Here is a 15,076-nt window from a genome sequence, read left to right on the forward strand (position 1 = left end):
CCGTGGCACTGGCGATCGGATGGCGAATTTTATGGGGTAAGAACGAAAATGATTGAGATGAGACGAGACGAGACGAGACGAGACGAGACGAGATGAGATGAGATGAGATGAGATGAGATGAGATGAGATGAGATGAGATGAGATGAGATGAGACAAGACGAGAGGGACGAGATGAGATGATCAGAGAGATCATACCGCATGATCAGATTAGAAAGAATATCATACTATGATCAGATCATATAAGGTCCAGTCAGATTAGTTGAGGGTCAGTATGTCTGCCACTCTGACTAAAAGTTTACAAAAACAAACCTTTTTTTTTGCCTGAACAGAGCATGATTTTATTTGCAAGGTCGTCAAGGCATAAGTATTTGATGAGAGAGCTCGGACTGATTGCAGAGGAAACGCAACTAAAAGCTTCATATTCTAAGAAAGACAGGGCAAAATCATCAACTCTCAATGCAGCATTGCAAGATGCTGGGACACGAGCCGTAATTGAGACAATGATCCAGCAAAAAACCTTGAAGGAAAGGCAGGAGGAGGAAGTTGATGCGTTGTGTAGATTACTCCACAATTTGAAACAAACACATCGTCAGCCATTAGATCTCAGACTGGAAAGTCCAAAAGGAGTCGACACAAACTCGTTTGTGAGGTTTGAACGCTGAAAGCATTTCTTGTGGTGAATTGCATAAAGGATTATCTCGCAGGTCGGATGCTCATCGACGTCTGCTTGACGAGATAGGATTCTTGGACAAGATCTCCACCAATGTGAATGATGGTAGCGACGAGTCTCTCAAGAGCCTGCTCGCTCAGATAGCACGTCGACTCGATGCACTGGAAGACAACAAGGCAGAGAACGAGATGTCAAAACGAATGCATGACCTGGAGTCGAGGTTGGCACAACTTGAATTATTGCAAGCTACTCCTCAACAGTTCGTTCCACGTGAGGTTGTGAATTCCTCAGATTTGAGCATTCACCAACTGAACGAATTGAGAGATTCACTATCTAATGAGATCGAAGGTATCAAAGGAAGATTGGATGGTGTGATGAAGGAGATAGAAGCGCTCAAAGCTGCAAAAAGCAACCTTGAAACCACACAGCTCATTCAGGACGAGGTCTCAAGCATCAAAAGCAGAATGGCAGAGCTCGACAAGTCGCTCACAGGCGCTAAGGATCCTTCGTCTCCTGCCGAGGGTGATCTGGAAAGGATCTGGATTCGAGGCTACGGCTACACTGAAGCCAGGCTCTTCCCTCTTGGACGATCGATCAACAAATCCGATGAAGAGAGGTGAGACGGGGACTAAGAGATAAGGAGATCTTAAAGAAAGGAGATCGGAGCTGGTTAGTTTTTTTGTAGACAATTTCATGTCGGCTTTGCACACATCACTGTTGACTGCAAAGGGTGTGAACAAACGTTTGGAGACAACCTTGAAGCACCTTTGCACCATAAGGATCGAAGTATCGCAAAAGCTTCTTGTCCTTGTCTGCTCTTTCTTCCCAGTAGTCGTTGGGAGATTGCTTCTGACCTGAAGTTTCCATCAAGTCATTCAAGGTCTACGAGTCAGGATCACTCTGTACCTGGTGCTGGAGGTAGCTTCGGCGGCTCCATAGCCACTATCCCAACGTTTGATCCTTTGTTCTTACATGTTGCCCCTGTTAGCAGCTTGAGTTGTTGCCTCCATGCTTGCCGCTCAAATTCAGCGGACCTGGAGGGAGTCCGAAGATGCTGGGGCCTTGCGTGTACGTGGGGCCGTATCCTCCCACGTTGAGATCCCAACAGTCAACCTGTATCTCCTCTCACTCATCTGCTCGTTATGATCAGCATGACCTTTGCCCTGTCCAGCTTTGCGTCCGCAGCATTGGAGATTAGGGCCATGGAGCAACCTTCTGCCAGGTTGATGTTGCAAGCCGAATAGTCGTATTCTCTCCTGTCGGAGTCGGTAGGGCAGTTGAACTCAACCTCCAGAGGACATCTTCTAACGACGTCCATGCAAACCTGACCAGCCTCGTCCGTAAGAAACCATTCAAGCAAGTCAGGACGTCAAGGCACCGGGAAACAAGTCTTCAAGACGCAGAAATCTAATGCAAAATCTCTTGTCTTGGTAAAGTTGAAGATACAACTTCAAAGCATCAGAGCTGTAATTGTGTATGCTTGTGTCAGACTGACACGTTCTTACCCTGAAGCCTCGATTGCTTGAGTTGCCAGCTTTGCATTTCTTCCCACCAGAGCTGTGGATGCAACTGCTTCCTGTTATTGAGAGCACACGTAAGCAAGTGAAGGGTGGTGAACATGAAGTCAAACGCATCACATCATACGATGACCCTGTGCGATACGTGCAGGTATGATTGATTTGTCCGGATGACGAATTTCCGGAAACCAACTCATATACTCTCCAGGTTTCACCAGTTCCAACAAGCGAGATGTCAAACCTGAAATATGTCTTTGACCACAGAATTCAAATCAATCATTGCATACCCATTTCGTGGGCAGCAGGCATAATTTGAATCGGGGAGTTTGGGATTCCCCGCACTGTCAAAGAGATTTTTTGCCGTCTAATAAAAAGTTCATTGGTTGCTTGGCACAGCAACTTTCTCACCGGTGATGCAAATGAAGGATCGATTGGAATACACTGTTCAGAATCTGCACATCTTGTTCCACCCCTGTGGTATTGTCAGAAATCGCATAGTGTGGAACATTCCACGACATGAATTGCTTGGGTAACGTGACCAGCCCGGGGTACTTGACCAACTCACAAGCTTTCCCTAGTCTTTGTTTTGGATTCTGACTATCTCTGAATTAACAAAAATCGTTATGTGGGAATTAAATCTCACGAGTTTCGAATTCGCAAACCTGCATTTTCCCCTCACGATGTCGTTGAGGTAGATTCTGTATTTGTCAGAAGCTGTCGGAAGTCCGGGACTGGTCAACGCTGAGCCTGAGGGCAGATTCCAGCTCTTGAACATTGCAATCCTGCCCAATTTGATCTATGTAAGTTGTGTTGCGTCGCAATAAACCATTTTACCGCGCATAGCCACTATACTTCTGGATAACAGCCCATTGGCCATTGTATTCACTATCAGAGACAATCTCAATGATGCTTCCAACGTAGAAGTCATCCACAGAAGATGAAGTAGCATTGTCCAGATAGACATTTCCTTCGCATGCAGCCTATATGAAGTTATCAATCTTCTGTCTCTGCAGCAAAAAAGCTCTGTACCTGACCCCCACAGGCAGTTTCAGGGGTCGTTGCTAGATCGTTGAGTGTCTTGTTCGACATTCCATTGCAAAGCTGCGCTCAACCGGAAGAGAAGTGTGAGCGCATCAACGTGGAGTGACAATACGTCAACCTTGACATAATGTGGTTTAGCTGCTGCTGCTTCCTTCCGAGCGTTGTCATCCGTCTGCGTAGATTTCCTATCAGAGATGGCATCTTGTTTGCTGTCAAATATCACCATGGAAGCAGGAGGATATGGACATGTGACAGCATATGCGCCTGGAGCTTGCCCTCCATGAACTGTTCCCTCTTCTATTCTTTCCGTCCCTGGAAGATACATCTTTTTGTATATCTGTAGAATCTGATCAGGGTTATGAAACAAGCAAAGTTGATCTTTCCTGTGAGCACAGCCACCTCTTGTAAGAATCAGTGCAATTTGAGCAAGTCCATATTTTGCTATAAGTCTCGCAACTGTACATGTTCATGGCACGCTGGAAATTAGTGAACATGTCTATTGCGAATCTGCAAGATTGCTGGTCAAACCACGAGACAACTCCATAACACGACGAGCGTGGAAAATCCAACCTGTTGTTGCAGGACTGGGGGTCTTGTGCATCGCAGGCAGCAGCATAGTCAACGTAGTCTTGGCAGAAGAAATACCCATCACGCTTCACCGCATCTTGTACATATTCGTCTTTGCTTCTGCAGAAGACGGAGCTCCCCTGAGCAGCGATGAGCACACTCTTGGCATCGGCTAAGGCTGTTGTCCACTCGCTCAGGTAGTCTGCCCTCGCCATGGGCGCTGCCATCCCCATCACCCCCAGTATGGCGATGACCCAGGCTGCTGCCATTGTCCCTTGCCCGTTATGCGCGACTATTCAGTCGTAACCGACACATCATTGACAAATGACCTTTTTTTTTCAGGAGGCGCAGTAGGAAGGGCGACGGGACGGAGAGGAAGGAGAAGCGAGCTCCTCTTGTGGACATCTTTGAGCTCCTAGCATTGTTTCTTCCCTTGACATGCCTAGCAACCTGCGACGTTCGTTAGATTTGAAAGGCGTCAAAGCGAAGTTGATTGTGCGACAGCAATATGACGAGATCCGCTCGCTCATCAACTTGTTTAAAGTCAAAGGGACTGCTGTGTGGCTAGTCTTCAAGTCACCAGCCTACTGGCTGATCTGCTTGTCTCATTGGATCGCGTACACTGTCAGGAGCCTCGACGAGTGCTCCAAGGATGACAAAGCAAAAGTTGGCTGTGGAACAGTCGCAGCAAAATTGAGTAAATATCCCCTTTCTATGAGTGATCTGGCAGTGGTTAATGCACTGTGTTCCTTGTTGGTCGTCTTCTATACAGGCAGTTGTTTTGGTCGATATTCATCCATTTACAATCAAATCATCGCTCTTCATGGAAAGCTTCACAATATCTCCGTGTACCTGCGAGCATTTTTCCGGCATACAAATCATAGATGTGAGCGGATTACTTTGATATTGATCAAGATTCTGACTTGAGTTTTTGCAAGGGGCCGTGATGAGATATCTGCTTGCATCGCATGAAATTTTTTATTGGTCGATCAAAAGGAGATTTTACGACTGGGGAAAGTCAGAGTTTATTGCAAGAAATCCTGGCACATTGAGTGAATTTCTCAATGCTGAAATCATACCTAAAGGATTACTCGTCCGTCTTGAGGCTTCTTCTTTGGTTGCATACCCAGGAAATAAACACAAAATACTGCTTTCCTGGAGTATAATTACACTAAAGGTAGCATCTAGATTTTCTCTGTTTGATATTTAATTCTTCAATTCTTGCAGAGAATCATGCAGGCAGAAGAGCCATCAGGGGAGAAGAATAATATTATGTTGGACTCAGAGTATGAACAAACAAGTGTCATAACTGCTTTGAAGGAAGAAATCATTAATATCCGTGGCATCTTGTCACAGATCGATAATTCCTTGATGTTTCCTGTGCCATTTCCTTACTATCATATCGTCAACTTTGCCATGAAAATTCAGCTTCTTTTCATTTCATATGCCTCGCTATTCATGAACAACGGAAAGGGAAATTTGTGGTCATGTTTTTTGTTCCCGGTGACTGCGTATTTGATTCTTGGTTTAGTTGAGGTAAATTGAAAGTGTCATCTAGTTTCTTTTTGAATCTATCGGCAGGTTGCAAACAATATGGCAGACCCATTTGGGGAGGATGAAAATGATTTCAATCAGGAAGCGATTGTGAAGATACTGTACAACGAATCCAAGGCCATATGTGAACTTCCACCGGAAGAATTTTTGGTAATCCCTCTAAGCCGTTTCCCCAGTAAAACTCCACTGTAATGACTCAACAATTCAGGACAAACTTGGAAGCAAAGAAAATATGCCAACAAGAGGCATTGATGGAGAGTTCTTTGACATTGATGCCTTGAGTTCAAGCGAAATGCATTCCCTGGAATTGCCTGAGATACCTGTCAAAGAAATTTCTTGGTCAAAGGTGAGGTTTCTTTGCAAAGCAGGAGCGTGAAGAGAAGCTGGTCAATAGCATTCCGCTGAATTCTTCTGAGTCATTTTGTTGCTAGGCTGACGTGGATAGAATTTTAAAGGAGAAGGAGGCATTGGAAAATGAGTTGACGCGGAGCGGTATCCCAAAGCTTTCCGAGCAAATTCGATATTTGGTCACTCAGTCGCCTTGTTTGCATCGTGGATGACATTCAAGGGACAGGTGGAGTCCATAACTTCTCTCACTGAGCAGCAAAGACAAGGGTCCCTACTGCAAGAAAAGATGGTGGAAAGAGTGAAGAACATCCGACAACAGATGTCCGACCAGGTGTCACTCTTGGTATAGCTACACTGTCATTGACACTCTGATTCAAAGCAATTGGAGTCGAAGCTGCTGAAAGAAGGCACAGAAAAACTTGAGAACATGACAATTACACATATGAAGCGCGTTGAGAGGATGGAACAAATCAATTTGACAGCAATCGAAAAACTGAACAAAACGATGTTACAAATTGAATCAAAGTACAACCAGCAATCGGCAAATCCAGATGTGTTTGGCTTCACTCTTGCGAATAAAGTATCATGGGATGGAGAGCAACATCTTTTTGTGGAAGAGGTGACACGTGATACGATGCATCCATCAGACTCACTGTGGAGCAGGTGCGACAAGGATCTTCTGCTCACCGTGCGGGGCTTATTCGAGGAGATGAATTGACCGCAGTGGATGGAATCAAAGCGACTGAAATGCAATTCTATGAGCTTGTTAATTACGTGTCTGAGAAGGCATCAAACGAAATTGTAATCGACGTTGTCAAAGGTATTGACAACTCGAAGCAATCTATCAAACTCCGGAAGTAAACAAACTTGTCATTGTGCTGCTTCATTTGTGCTGTCGCGACTTGACAACCTTCAGCCGAAGCTGATGGGTTGCAGCCGGGTCGATGACTCTTGAGTACCGTCGCAAGGCAGCACAGGAACCAATTAACCATACCACTGCTGCCTTTCTCCATCTAATCTAGATGCTTTGAGGTGGGCTCGAGCCCTTCGCCTTGCTTAGGCGCCGGAAGATCCAGGGGCCGACTCCGACTACAGCGACGAGTAGAAACACAAAAGAGAGGACAAGGGAGGAGGAGAGTTCAGGCGCGAGGAGGAGAGTTCAGGAGGAGAAAGGGAAGATATGACGAGACGAGACGAGACGAGATGAGATGAGACGAGACGAGATGAGATGAGATGAGACGAGATGAGACGAGATGAGACGAGATGAGACGAGATGAGACGAGATGAGACGAGACGAGATGAGATGAGATGAGACGAGACGAGACGAGATGAGATGAGATGAGATGAGATGAGACGAGACGAGATGAGACGAGATGAGACGAGATGAGACGAGATGAGACGAGATGAGACGAGATGAGACGAGATGAGATGAGGATTTAGTGATGCCTGTTCAGACTTTCCTGATCTTAAATCTCCTTGACGAGGGAGTGACGGCGATCTCTCAGTTGTCAACATGGAGACTCCAGCGCCATCCAAGGCGACTCACTCAACTGAATTTAGTCGGAGGAGAGGACAGGGCGATCAGCATATCAGCAACACTCCTTTCTCGCACTTGACCGGGGTATGGCTCGATCTCACTGATGGATCTTTGCATCGAATGTTAAGATCTGTTGCTGTTCTCGCAGTTCTCCACGATGGAGCAGTCCCACAAGAGCGAGATGTTTGTTCCTGATACTCCTTATGAGGCTTCAGAGCAATTCAAGTCCACAGGTTTGCCGTGAGAATCGTGCAGACGAGTTAGAAACTCATCATTGCTGCAGTCAAAATACCGAAGCTATCACTCGCGACGTCTGGTGGTGGGACGGACATGCAGGAAGAACAACGGCAGGTACATGAACATTGTACGGCAAAGTGCATATCATCGTCAATGCAGGAGGAAATAAGGTTGGATTCGGCTCTCTCTGATCCACAAGATGCCAATATCGACGTATTCTCAATTGGCATGTGTAAATTGCTCACACGATGCTCTCTCAGAATGCTTCACATTTCATGGATGCATCCCAAGGTGAACAGACACTAAAAAAAAACATCTCGATGTGTAATCGTTGATGATCAGGATATCGACGGATAACCAGCAAGGGGAATGCCATCTTAACTGCGCAGCATGATTCAAGCGAATCAGCGGTTGTCTTGCATGACATGTACACCTGCTGCCTCCACGAGTGAGAGCGCTGATTGCTGGATGACAGGCAGGACTCTAGAGAACAGATCATGAAAGTCGGAGTTCACTCTGACAAGAAGGCAGTGGAACTACCTTCGCCTTGGAGCAGCGAAGGGGGACTGTCTGAGGTATCAATCCTTTCTCATGATGCAAACTCAGTGAAACCATTCGTTGACAAGGATTACATAACGAGGAGAAGCAAATCAATTTGGCTGCATGTGACGCCAGATGAGCTTTCACATCGAGTAGAAGAAATCATGAGAATCGACGCGGAAGCTGATACATTAGACCTACACAATGCCGACCAAACAGCTTCACCAGGTCATTGGAATCTTGAATTCAAGAGCACTCTTACGCCCCAATAGACTTCATGGATTTACTAAATCAGAATGAGAGGATTCTGTGTGCATTACAGTGCAAGGGAATCAAGAGTCTTCCAGGGACTGGTTTGTGCCAAGCAGATCTTCACTTGAAAATGTTTCTTATACTTTCCAGGTATGGATGTCACTGGAAAATGTTGGGTGGTATTGGTTGAATCAAATTTCGATGGATACATATCTCAAAGAATATACTTCCATCAGCCTGCTGATCATTCTAGAGGAATACATGTCGAAACGAAGGTACAGTGCGTCGAAGCATCGTTACTGTGGATGTCTGACACGAAGCTTCTTGCTAGACTCATACGGTTGATTGTGGGATCTTCGCAGTGTGGAGAGATCAAACAGATATTCGAGCGTCTCGAGCCTCCAAAGAAACTCTTGATGTCCTGAGTGTGGAAGATTATCTTTTACATGTTACATTCGAGCAATTCGCTGCGACATCGGTTAAAAAACGGACTATTCAAGTCAAGACTCAGTGCCGCCCAGAGTTCTTGCACAAACTCTGCACGTGTCATCCAACGATGACGATCGATCTCTGCCAGGTATTACAAATACTCGCTTGTCTGTCCAAACCATGAATTTGATACCCAGGCGGCTGAAAAGAGTCAACGCTGTATTCCTAACATCTCTGTCTTTTCAACTTCTACTGACTGTATCTCTCAAGGCGATCTGCCTTTAGTTTGTTGTATTTGTGTCCTTCCCTCCCCCTGCAGGTGATCAAGTCCTTGTCAGTGGTAGACTTGCAAGGTTAAACAGGAGGGTGTTTCTAGGTTCAAGAATGCGAAGTTCGAAGCGAAATCTTTTGAGGATGACACGATAGGAAAGATAGTTGCAAACAAAAGCAGCATGTGAGTTTCAGAAACCGGAAAGCACTTGAAGGTTGACGTGTCTGTTGATAGAACGACAGAAAAGCTTGAAGAGACGAGGGATCGGAGGGACTGCCCTCAAATGGTAAACAGCACAAAATCGTCTTCTGTACAATCGTCGGACTATTACAGCATCAACTTGAAGTATCTTGATTGGAGCCGGTGTGCATTCAAACAGTTTTATTGGCAAATAACGCTCGATTTCAGCAAACGTATCAAGGAGACCGTGATCCTCGTGTCTCCAGCAGAACCAACAAGTGACCTCCACCTAATCATCCCTCTCAACTCAACTTATCGCAGGAAAGGTGATCGAATTCGTTCTTTTGTCCAGCAAAAGAATGAAGACGGTGGATCATGCGGGAAATTTCAAGAAGGTCGAACACTCGCTTCTTGTTTGCTGCGAGTCCTGACGAGCTTCACTGGCGGTCAGTCCGAACCTTCGAAGGCACTGAAAGCCCTCGCATCATCAGGCAGCCATTTGCCGCAAACCAACATGTCAACTGGCGAGAGGTTGCGTAAACTTATCGGGTGGGAGAAGTGAGTTAGCAAACATCTCTATGAGTTAGCAAACATCTCTATGAGTTAGCAAACATCTCTATGAGTTAGCAAACATCTCTATGAGTTAGCAAACATCTCTATGAGTCAGCAAACATCTCTATGAGTTAGCAAACATCTCTATGAGTTAGCAAACATCTCTATGAGTTAGCAAACATCTCTATGAGTTAGCAAACATCTCTATGAGTTAGCAAACATCTCTATGAGTTAGCAAACATCTCTATGAGTTAGCAAACATCTCTTTGAGTTAGCAAACATCTCTTTGAGTTAGCAAACATCTCTTTGAATCTGATTATAATACAAATTCTCCTTTATTATAATACAATTACATGCTTCTTGACTCACATGTTACTCGCGCATTGCTGCCCTTGCCTGTGTTATTTGTAAACCATATTTGCTTGCTGCCTTTCTATTTCCTACTGAGGCAGGCTCGTTATTAATATCGGCGGAGGCTTCCTCTCGCATGCACTGCACTGGGGGTGTTGCAGTTTCTCTCCGCTATGCCGCGCGTGCTCGCTTGTCAGCCCCGCTCGATGCGCTCCAAGTGCTTCAGCTCATTTTTGCCTCCCCTTGCATGCCCGTAGCTTGACCTATGTTTCGTGTTTCTTTCGGTATATCGTGCTCATTCCTGCGTGACGATTTCACTTTGGCACAGAGCGAGCTAGTCTGAGATGTCTCTCTGGATTACGCGATGGATGCGAAGCGGGCTCCCTCCCATGATGAGAATGCCAAAGAAGGCAGCAGCTGCAGCAGTGGAAAAGAAAAAGATTGGTAGGGTTTTCACTTGCAGGTCAAGCAGCTTACTTTAGGTTCCAGTGCAAGAGTTTGTTCCTGAAACGAGCAAGCCAGGGGACGTCATTCCCGGTCTCAACTACATGAAAGATGGAAAAGGCAATCAAATTTGAACGTTGATGTTCTCGCATGACTGCAAGTAGATCCTGTCATTATGGAGGACGACAAGTATCCAGAATGGTTGTTTGAACTCTTGAAGCCAAGGCGAACGATGCAGGTCAAAGCAACAAGTATATCAAAGAACCATTGTTGATCTTTATTGCTGCACCAGGATTTAGAAAAAGATGCAGATAAAGATGTTCACAGTCTGACTTATCAAGAACAACGGAGGCTGATGAAGTATTATTTGATTTCTACTGCTTCAGTTAACAGACTCGGCAGATTGATCAATCGGCAAAGGATCAAAACCGAGAACGAGAGAAAGAGTAAGGCTTAGACGGTCTTAGCTTGCAGTCACAATATCCTCACGTGTGCACTCGACGGGGCATGCGGAAGATGCCAGCGGTGAAGATGCCAGCGGTGTCAACGGGCAAAGCGAATTATAGTTTACAACAAGGGAATACAGTGCGAGCTCGACAGGATTACGAGGAGGACGAGACTTCTACCGATCTCACTTGGACGAGTTGCTTGCAGACTGCGGAAGATTATGAGTGCTTCTCAGCAGCCGTCATCCTACCTTAGGTCGATATGCTGACTGCGCGCTCGTAGGCCTTGCCCAGGGACCCCTAGCTCGTCGTCATGCACATCCTCGCACCTCTCCAGCTCTCCTCTCTGCTTACCTTCCCTCCGGCTTGAAGGAAGCCGAGGAGTACCAAGGGTCTCGCTTCTTCATCGGATCAAGTGGGGCCTCATACGCTGCCCTTCCCCCGCTCGCCTCAAGCTCGGAAGAATCAGGAGAACGGACCACAGCAGTGTCCGGTCTTGCACGTAGAGCAGAGGAAGCTACACGAGCCTTGTCAAGAACCTGCACAACACAGTAAGAGATGAAGAGCATGACGGGCATGAGACGTAGGAGTAGTGGACAGAAGAAGCCGCAGGTGCTGTGTCAGGTCGAATGTCGCTGTCGAAGTTGTCCTCCTCCTCGCTCATGTCGTAGATCGACGACCCTGACCGATCTCAGTGAGATTTGAGCAAACATGTCACAAGAGCTGCCGGCAGAAGATGAGGAGGAGGTTCCGGCCCATGGCGACCCGCCGATGGCGTTAAAGTCGAAGTCTCTATCCGGAGCTGTTTCACCGAGCCCTGCACACCCTGCGAGTCATCGACGAGGAGAGGTCACGTCTCAACCTGTCGCTCTGCGATCAAGCAGCTTTCGGCTCGAGTTGTCTTCAAGCTCGACAGGAAAGCTTGAGGTTCCTTGCCTGCTCCATGCTCAACATACCACGTGACCGTGAAGCGGGAAGCAAGTGACCGTTTTTCTGTCGTTGCTGTTGCTTGCCGCGATTGCAGCATCGCTCCATGCTGAAGCGATCTAATCTCGTGACTCCTTGTCTCCACCTGCTGACTCTCCATGTAGAACCCTAAGCTCGAGACCGAACGCTCCCCTGCCTCTCGTCAGCCTCCCTCCTACTCACACTCGAACCACCTCGGCCAGCAGAAGCTAGCCTGCTGCTCCGAGACGAGCCTCCCCGAGCTGTTTCAGGACGACTCTGGTCGCACATCATACACCGGCAAGAGGAGCTCAAGTCGTAACCTGACGGAAGACTTTGGCGCTCCGGACGAGCCGTACGCCACCATCCTTACCCGGGGGTTGGGCAGAGGAGTTTGAGTTCTCTATCTGATTATTTGCTTCCTGCTGCCTCGAGTACGGCCTCCTCGTCGACGACTTGAGAGCCTCGTAAGGTTCAGCAGAAATCGAAGTCGAATCCTTCACCACGCGCCTGCAACGCGCATCAGAGAACAGAGACATGTAACGTCACCTCACCACTCGGATTTTGCAGACGCTGCTTGCTCGCTGGTCTCTGGTTGGAGGAGCTCTTGTTCCTCCTCGTCAGGCTCTCTGTCAGTGTTACCGAGCAGGCGATGATGCGCCCGGGAGTAATGCGGAGGAGATCTCTCCGAGGACGAGGCGACAGCCCTGTCGGCCCCGCCACTGCCCTTGGACAAGTACTTCCTGAAGGAAGGCTGATACCCGCCCCTCGCTGTTGCTTCCGGGTTGGCGCTCCACGGCTTGAGAGTTTTTTCAGCGATTGGGACAGGAGCAGCCCTCTCTACGTGTGTTCCCTCTTGCAAGCTCGACTGCCGCATGTTGTTGACCGGAGAGACGGAGGGGGTAGAACTTTCTGAGACGCTCTCAAGCTCAAGTTGCTTCAGCTCTGCACCTTCCTCCTCCTCTTGCGAGGAGAGATGGCTTGCAAGGTTGTCGTTGGTCCTCGGAGCTGCCCAGTCTCCGTTGGTTGTGAGGACCGAGGTGCCGGGCCTGAGAATCATCTCCTCCGAGAAGTTGGAGGGAGGAGAGCGGAAAATGTTTCCTTCCTGCGTGAATGGCCGCTTCTTCTCAACGCCCATCGCTAGGGTCACGGATGTGCTTTTCCTCTCCAGGGGTGATGCTTCCTTAATATGCGCTGCCCCTTCTCCTACCCCGCCGCTACCTCCCCCGACTCCTCCGCTTCCTCGCTCTCTTGCATTCTCACTGTTCCCTGTGGATCGCGAGCCCACCAGAGGTTCTCCGAGGTGCAAGCTCTGGGTGGGATGACGTTGACGGGAGGGAGGACGCGGGAAGTCTCGGATCCATGACCATGGGTGAACTTGCTCGATGTCGTCGATCCCTCGGCCCTCTTGAGGATGACTTTGAAAGTCTTTCTCCTGCTCCAAGACAGAACTTTGAGCAACAGGAGGCGCGCTTGCCTTCATCTTCCTCTCGTCGGCCTGCGCTGATCTGATTCCAGCTCGCCCTGTCCTCGTGGTGGGCGGCTTGTGTGGTTTGGGCTCGATCACTCGCTCCTTCTCTTGAGTCCTCCGAGTGCGCATCTCAAACTGGTTCTCAAACCAGGGGATGACAACGTCTGTCCTCGGCACTGCTGATACCACCCTGCGATTCGACTCCGGAAATCCTTTGACAGCTGCCGCTGCCCTCCTTGAACCTGCCTTACCCCCCTCGCCTCCTTCGCGTTTCCCCTCGCTCGATCCTGCTCTCGCCAGCTCGGACTTTGTGGCCTCACGGCCATGAGTGATGGCAGTAGAGGCCTTATCGCTGACAGCATCATGTGAATGACAGTCAGCAGGTAAGCATGAAGCAAACTTTACCTCGATTTGGGCGGTTCTCCTTCGCTTATCCCTTGCGTATCTTCACACCGATCAACAGCCAGTTGGCGCCGGCCAGCGCTCTTGACAAGACGAAGTTAGAAGAACAAGCAAAGGGCGAGGCCTGACAGGAGATACACACCTTCTGCTGATTCTTCTTTTGATATGCCTCATACGCCTTTTCTATCTCTTCATCTGTGCGCGAGAATGACCAATCCCTTCCCTGACCATCATCACTGTCCTCCGAGGTCCCTGACGTTCCATCTCGTGCTCCAGTCGGAGAATCTTCGGGTTTCGAGGGGTTGGGCGAGGTGGAGGTATCGTTGTAGATGCCCGCAGCAGCATACAGCGACTTCTTGTCTGGAAAGTGATCCGAGGTACCAGCAGAGTGCTGATCGGAGGGAGAGTAAACTTTGATCATCGTCTTGATGTTGAACTCTTGCTGACTTATCAGGTCATCGTCGCTGAGGTAACTCGTCTCTTGCAGCGGAGGCGAGGGGTTGCTGCGAATTGAGATCGGCGACGACCTGTTCGAGTCCGCTGACTCCCTATAGCCACGTCAGCCAATTCTCAACCCTCAGCGCAGTTGCGCACCTGGTCCCTGAGAGCTTGACGGAACGAGCTGGCAGCTGGCTGGAGGAAGCAGGGCCTCTTGCCCACTGGCTGTAGAGCGAGTCGCGATCTATCCTCCTCTCACGATCCTCCGGCGACCTCGAGCCCCCCCGAGCATCATCAGCAGCTGGAGGGCTCGGATTCGACAAGGAGAGGAACCCGGATCCAAACCTCCGATGATTCATCTGCGACGAGGCCACCTGGTCGTTTCTGACCGCCGGCTCCGCCTTGGGTCTCACGATCTGCACAGGGATGGAGGATGAGGGTTCCGACCGCAGGCTCCTCCTGAACATCGTGACGGCCTTCCCATCGCCTGCACTGTTGGGAGGAGACGCCCCCGCTGATCGTTCTCGAGCCGCCTCCTCAGTGCCTGGCCGAAGCCTTCCAGCCCTGCTCTTTGTTGCAGAGGACGAGGATTCCAACTCAAAATCGGGGGTCTGCACCACCTGCTGCAGGCATCAGAGGAGCAAAGACCCTCGCCTGGTAGACGCGTCAAGGACCTGAGGAACTTCTGACTTCGGGCGTCGCATACGTCGCAGAGCGTTGTTTAGGTCAGCGATTCGGCCCCCTACGCGCCGTGTCAGCTCCAGGAGGAGGGGATCATAGCTCGCGCAACCCTGTGCAGAGGTGACGGTAGTCCTGGAGTCGTTGAAGTACGAAGAATCCTGCTGAAGCCAAGAGCCTTGCTTTGACTCCTGCTGCAAGTCTCA

The 15,076-nt window shown here is 48.7% G+C and overlaps 6 protein-coding genes across 6 annotated transcripts; 5 read left to right on the forward strand and 1 right to left on the reverse strand.

Annotated features, from left to right (window-relative positions):
- Nucleotides 1–456: 456 nt before the first annotated feature.
- GUITHDRAFT_100673 (hypothetical protein) lies at nt 457–1,290 on the forward strand (the record flags this gene model as incomplete). Its single annotated transcript, XM_005840621.1, has 3 exons — nt 457–488; nt 560–649; nt 705–1,290. The coding sequence occupies 3 exons, from the start codon at nt 457–459 to the stop codon at nt 1,288–1,290; spliced, it is 708 nt and encodes a 235-aa protein (XP_005840678.1).
- Nucleotides 1,291–1,361: 71 nt separating this feature from the next.
- GUITHDRAFT_100674 (hypothetical protein) lies at nt 1,362–4,064 on the reverse strand (the record flags this gene model as incomplete). The annotated part of the gene is made up of 15 exons (XM_005840622.1): nt 1,362–1,391; nt 1,436–1,524; nt 1,577–1,651; nt 1,705–1,783; nt 1,827–1,994; nt 2,049–2,118; nt 2,176–2,239; nt 2,475–2,551; nt 2,596–2,659; nt 2,753–2,790; nt 2,850–2,969; nt 3,022–3,167; nt 3,217–3,288; nt 3,347–3,437; nt 3,799–4,064. The coding sequence occupies 15 exons, from the start codon at nt 4,062–4,064 to the stop codon at nt 1,362–1,364; spliced, it is 1,449 nt and encodes a 482-aa protein (XP_005840679.1).
- A 1,147-nt stretch (nt 4,065–5,211) lies between these two features.
- GUITHDRAFT_100675 (hypothetical protein) lies at nt 5,212–8,283 on the forward strand (the record flags this gene model as incomplete). The annotated part of the gene is made up of 14 exons (XM_005840623.1): nt 5,212–5,331; nt 5,377–5,499; nt 5,558–5,695; nt 5,781–5,876; nt 5,924–6,028; nt 6,077–6,316; nt 6,361–6,517; nt 7,203–7,318; nt 7,383–7,467; nt 7,518–7,585; nt 7,631–7,684; nt 7,732–7,762; nt 7,814–7,881; nt 7,951–8,283. The coding sequence occupies 14 exons, from the start codon at nt 5,212–5,214 to the stop codon at nt 8,281–8,283; spliced, it is 1,734 nt and encodes a 577-aa protein (XP_005840680.1).
- Nucleotides 8,284–9,115: 832 nt separating this feature from the next.
- On the forward strand, nt 9,116–9,987 carry GUITHDRAFT_150265 (hypothetical protein). Its single transcript, XM_005840624.1, has 5 exons — nt 9,116–9,146; nt 9,198–9,326; nt 9,372–9,421; nt 9,465–9,538; nt 9,595–9,987. Exons 2-5 carry the CDS (start codon nt 9,247–9,249, stop codon nt 9,703–9,705), a joined length of 315 nt encoding a protein of 104 aa, XP_005840681.1. The 5' UTR covers nt 9,116–9,146; nt 9,198–9,246; the 3' UTR covers nt 9,706–9,987.
- Nucleotides 9,988–10,372: 385 nt separating this feature from the next.
- On the forward strand, nt 10,373–11,092 carry GUITHDRAFT_150266 (hypothetical protein). Its single transcript, XM_005840625.1, has 5 exons — nt 10,373–10,490; nt 10,536–10,610; nt 10,655–10,728; nt 10,783–10,850; nt 10,893–11,092. The coding sequence occupies exons 1-5, from the start codon at nt 10,391–10,393 to the stop codon at nt 10,945–10,947; spliced, it is 372 nt and encodes a 123-aa protein (XP_005840682.1). The 5' UTR covers nt 10,373–10,390; the 3' UTR covers nt 10,948–11,092.
- Nucleotides 11,093–11,426: 334 nt separating this feature from the next.
- Nucleotides 11,427–11,969, forward strand: GUITHDRAFT_150267 (hypothetical protein). Its single transcript, XM_005840626.1, has one exon. The coding sequence runs from the start codon at nt 11,648–11,650 to the stop codon at nt 11,897–11,899; it is 252 nt and encodes an 83-aa protein (XP_005840683.1). The 5' UTR covers nt 11,427–11,647; the 3' UTR covers nt 11,900–11,969.
- The last annotated feature ends 3,107 nt before the right edge of the window (nt 11,970–15,076 follow it).

The sequence above is a fragment of the Guillardia theta genome (genome assembly GCF_000315625.1).
Source record: "Guillardia theta CCMP2712 unplaced genomic scaffold GUITHscaffold_5, whole genome shotgun sequence".
Lineage (NCBI taxonomy): Eukaryota > Cryptophyceae > Pyrenomonadales > Geminigeraceae > Guillardia > Guillardia theta.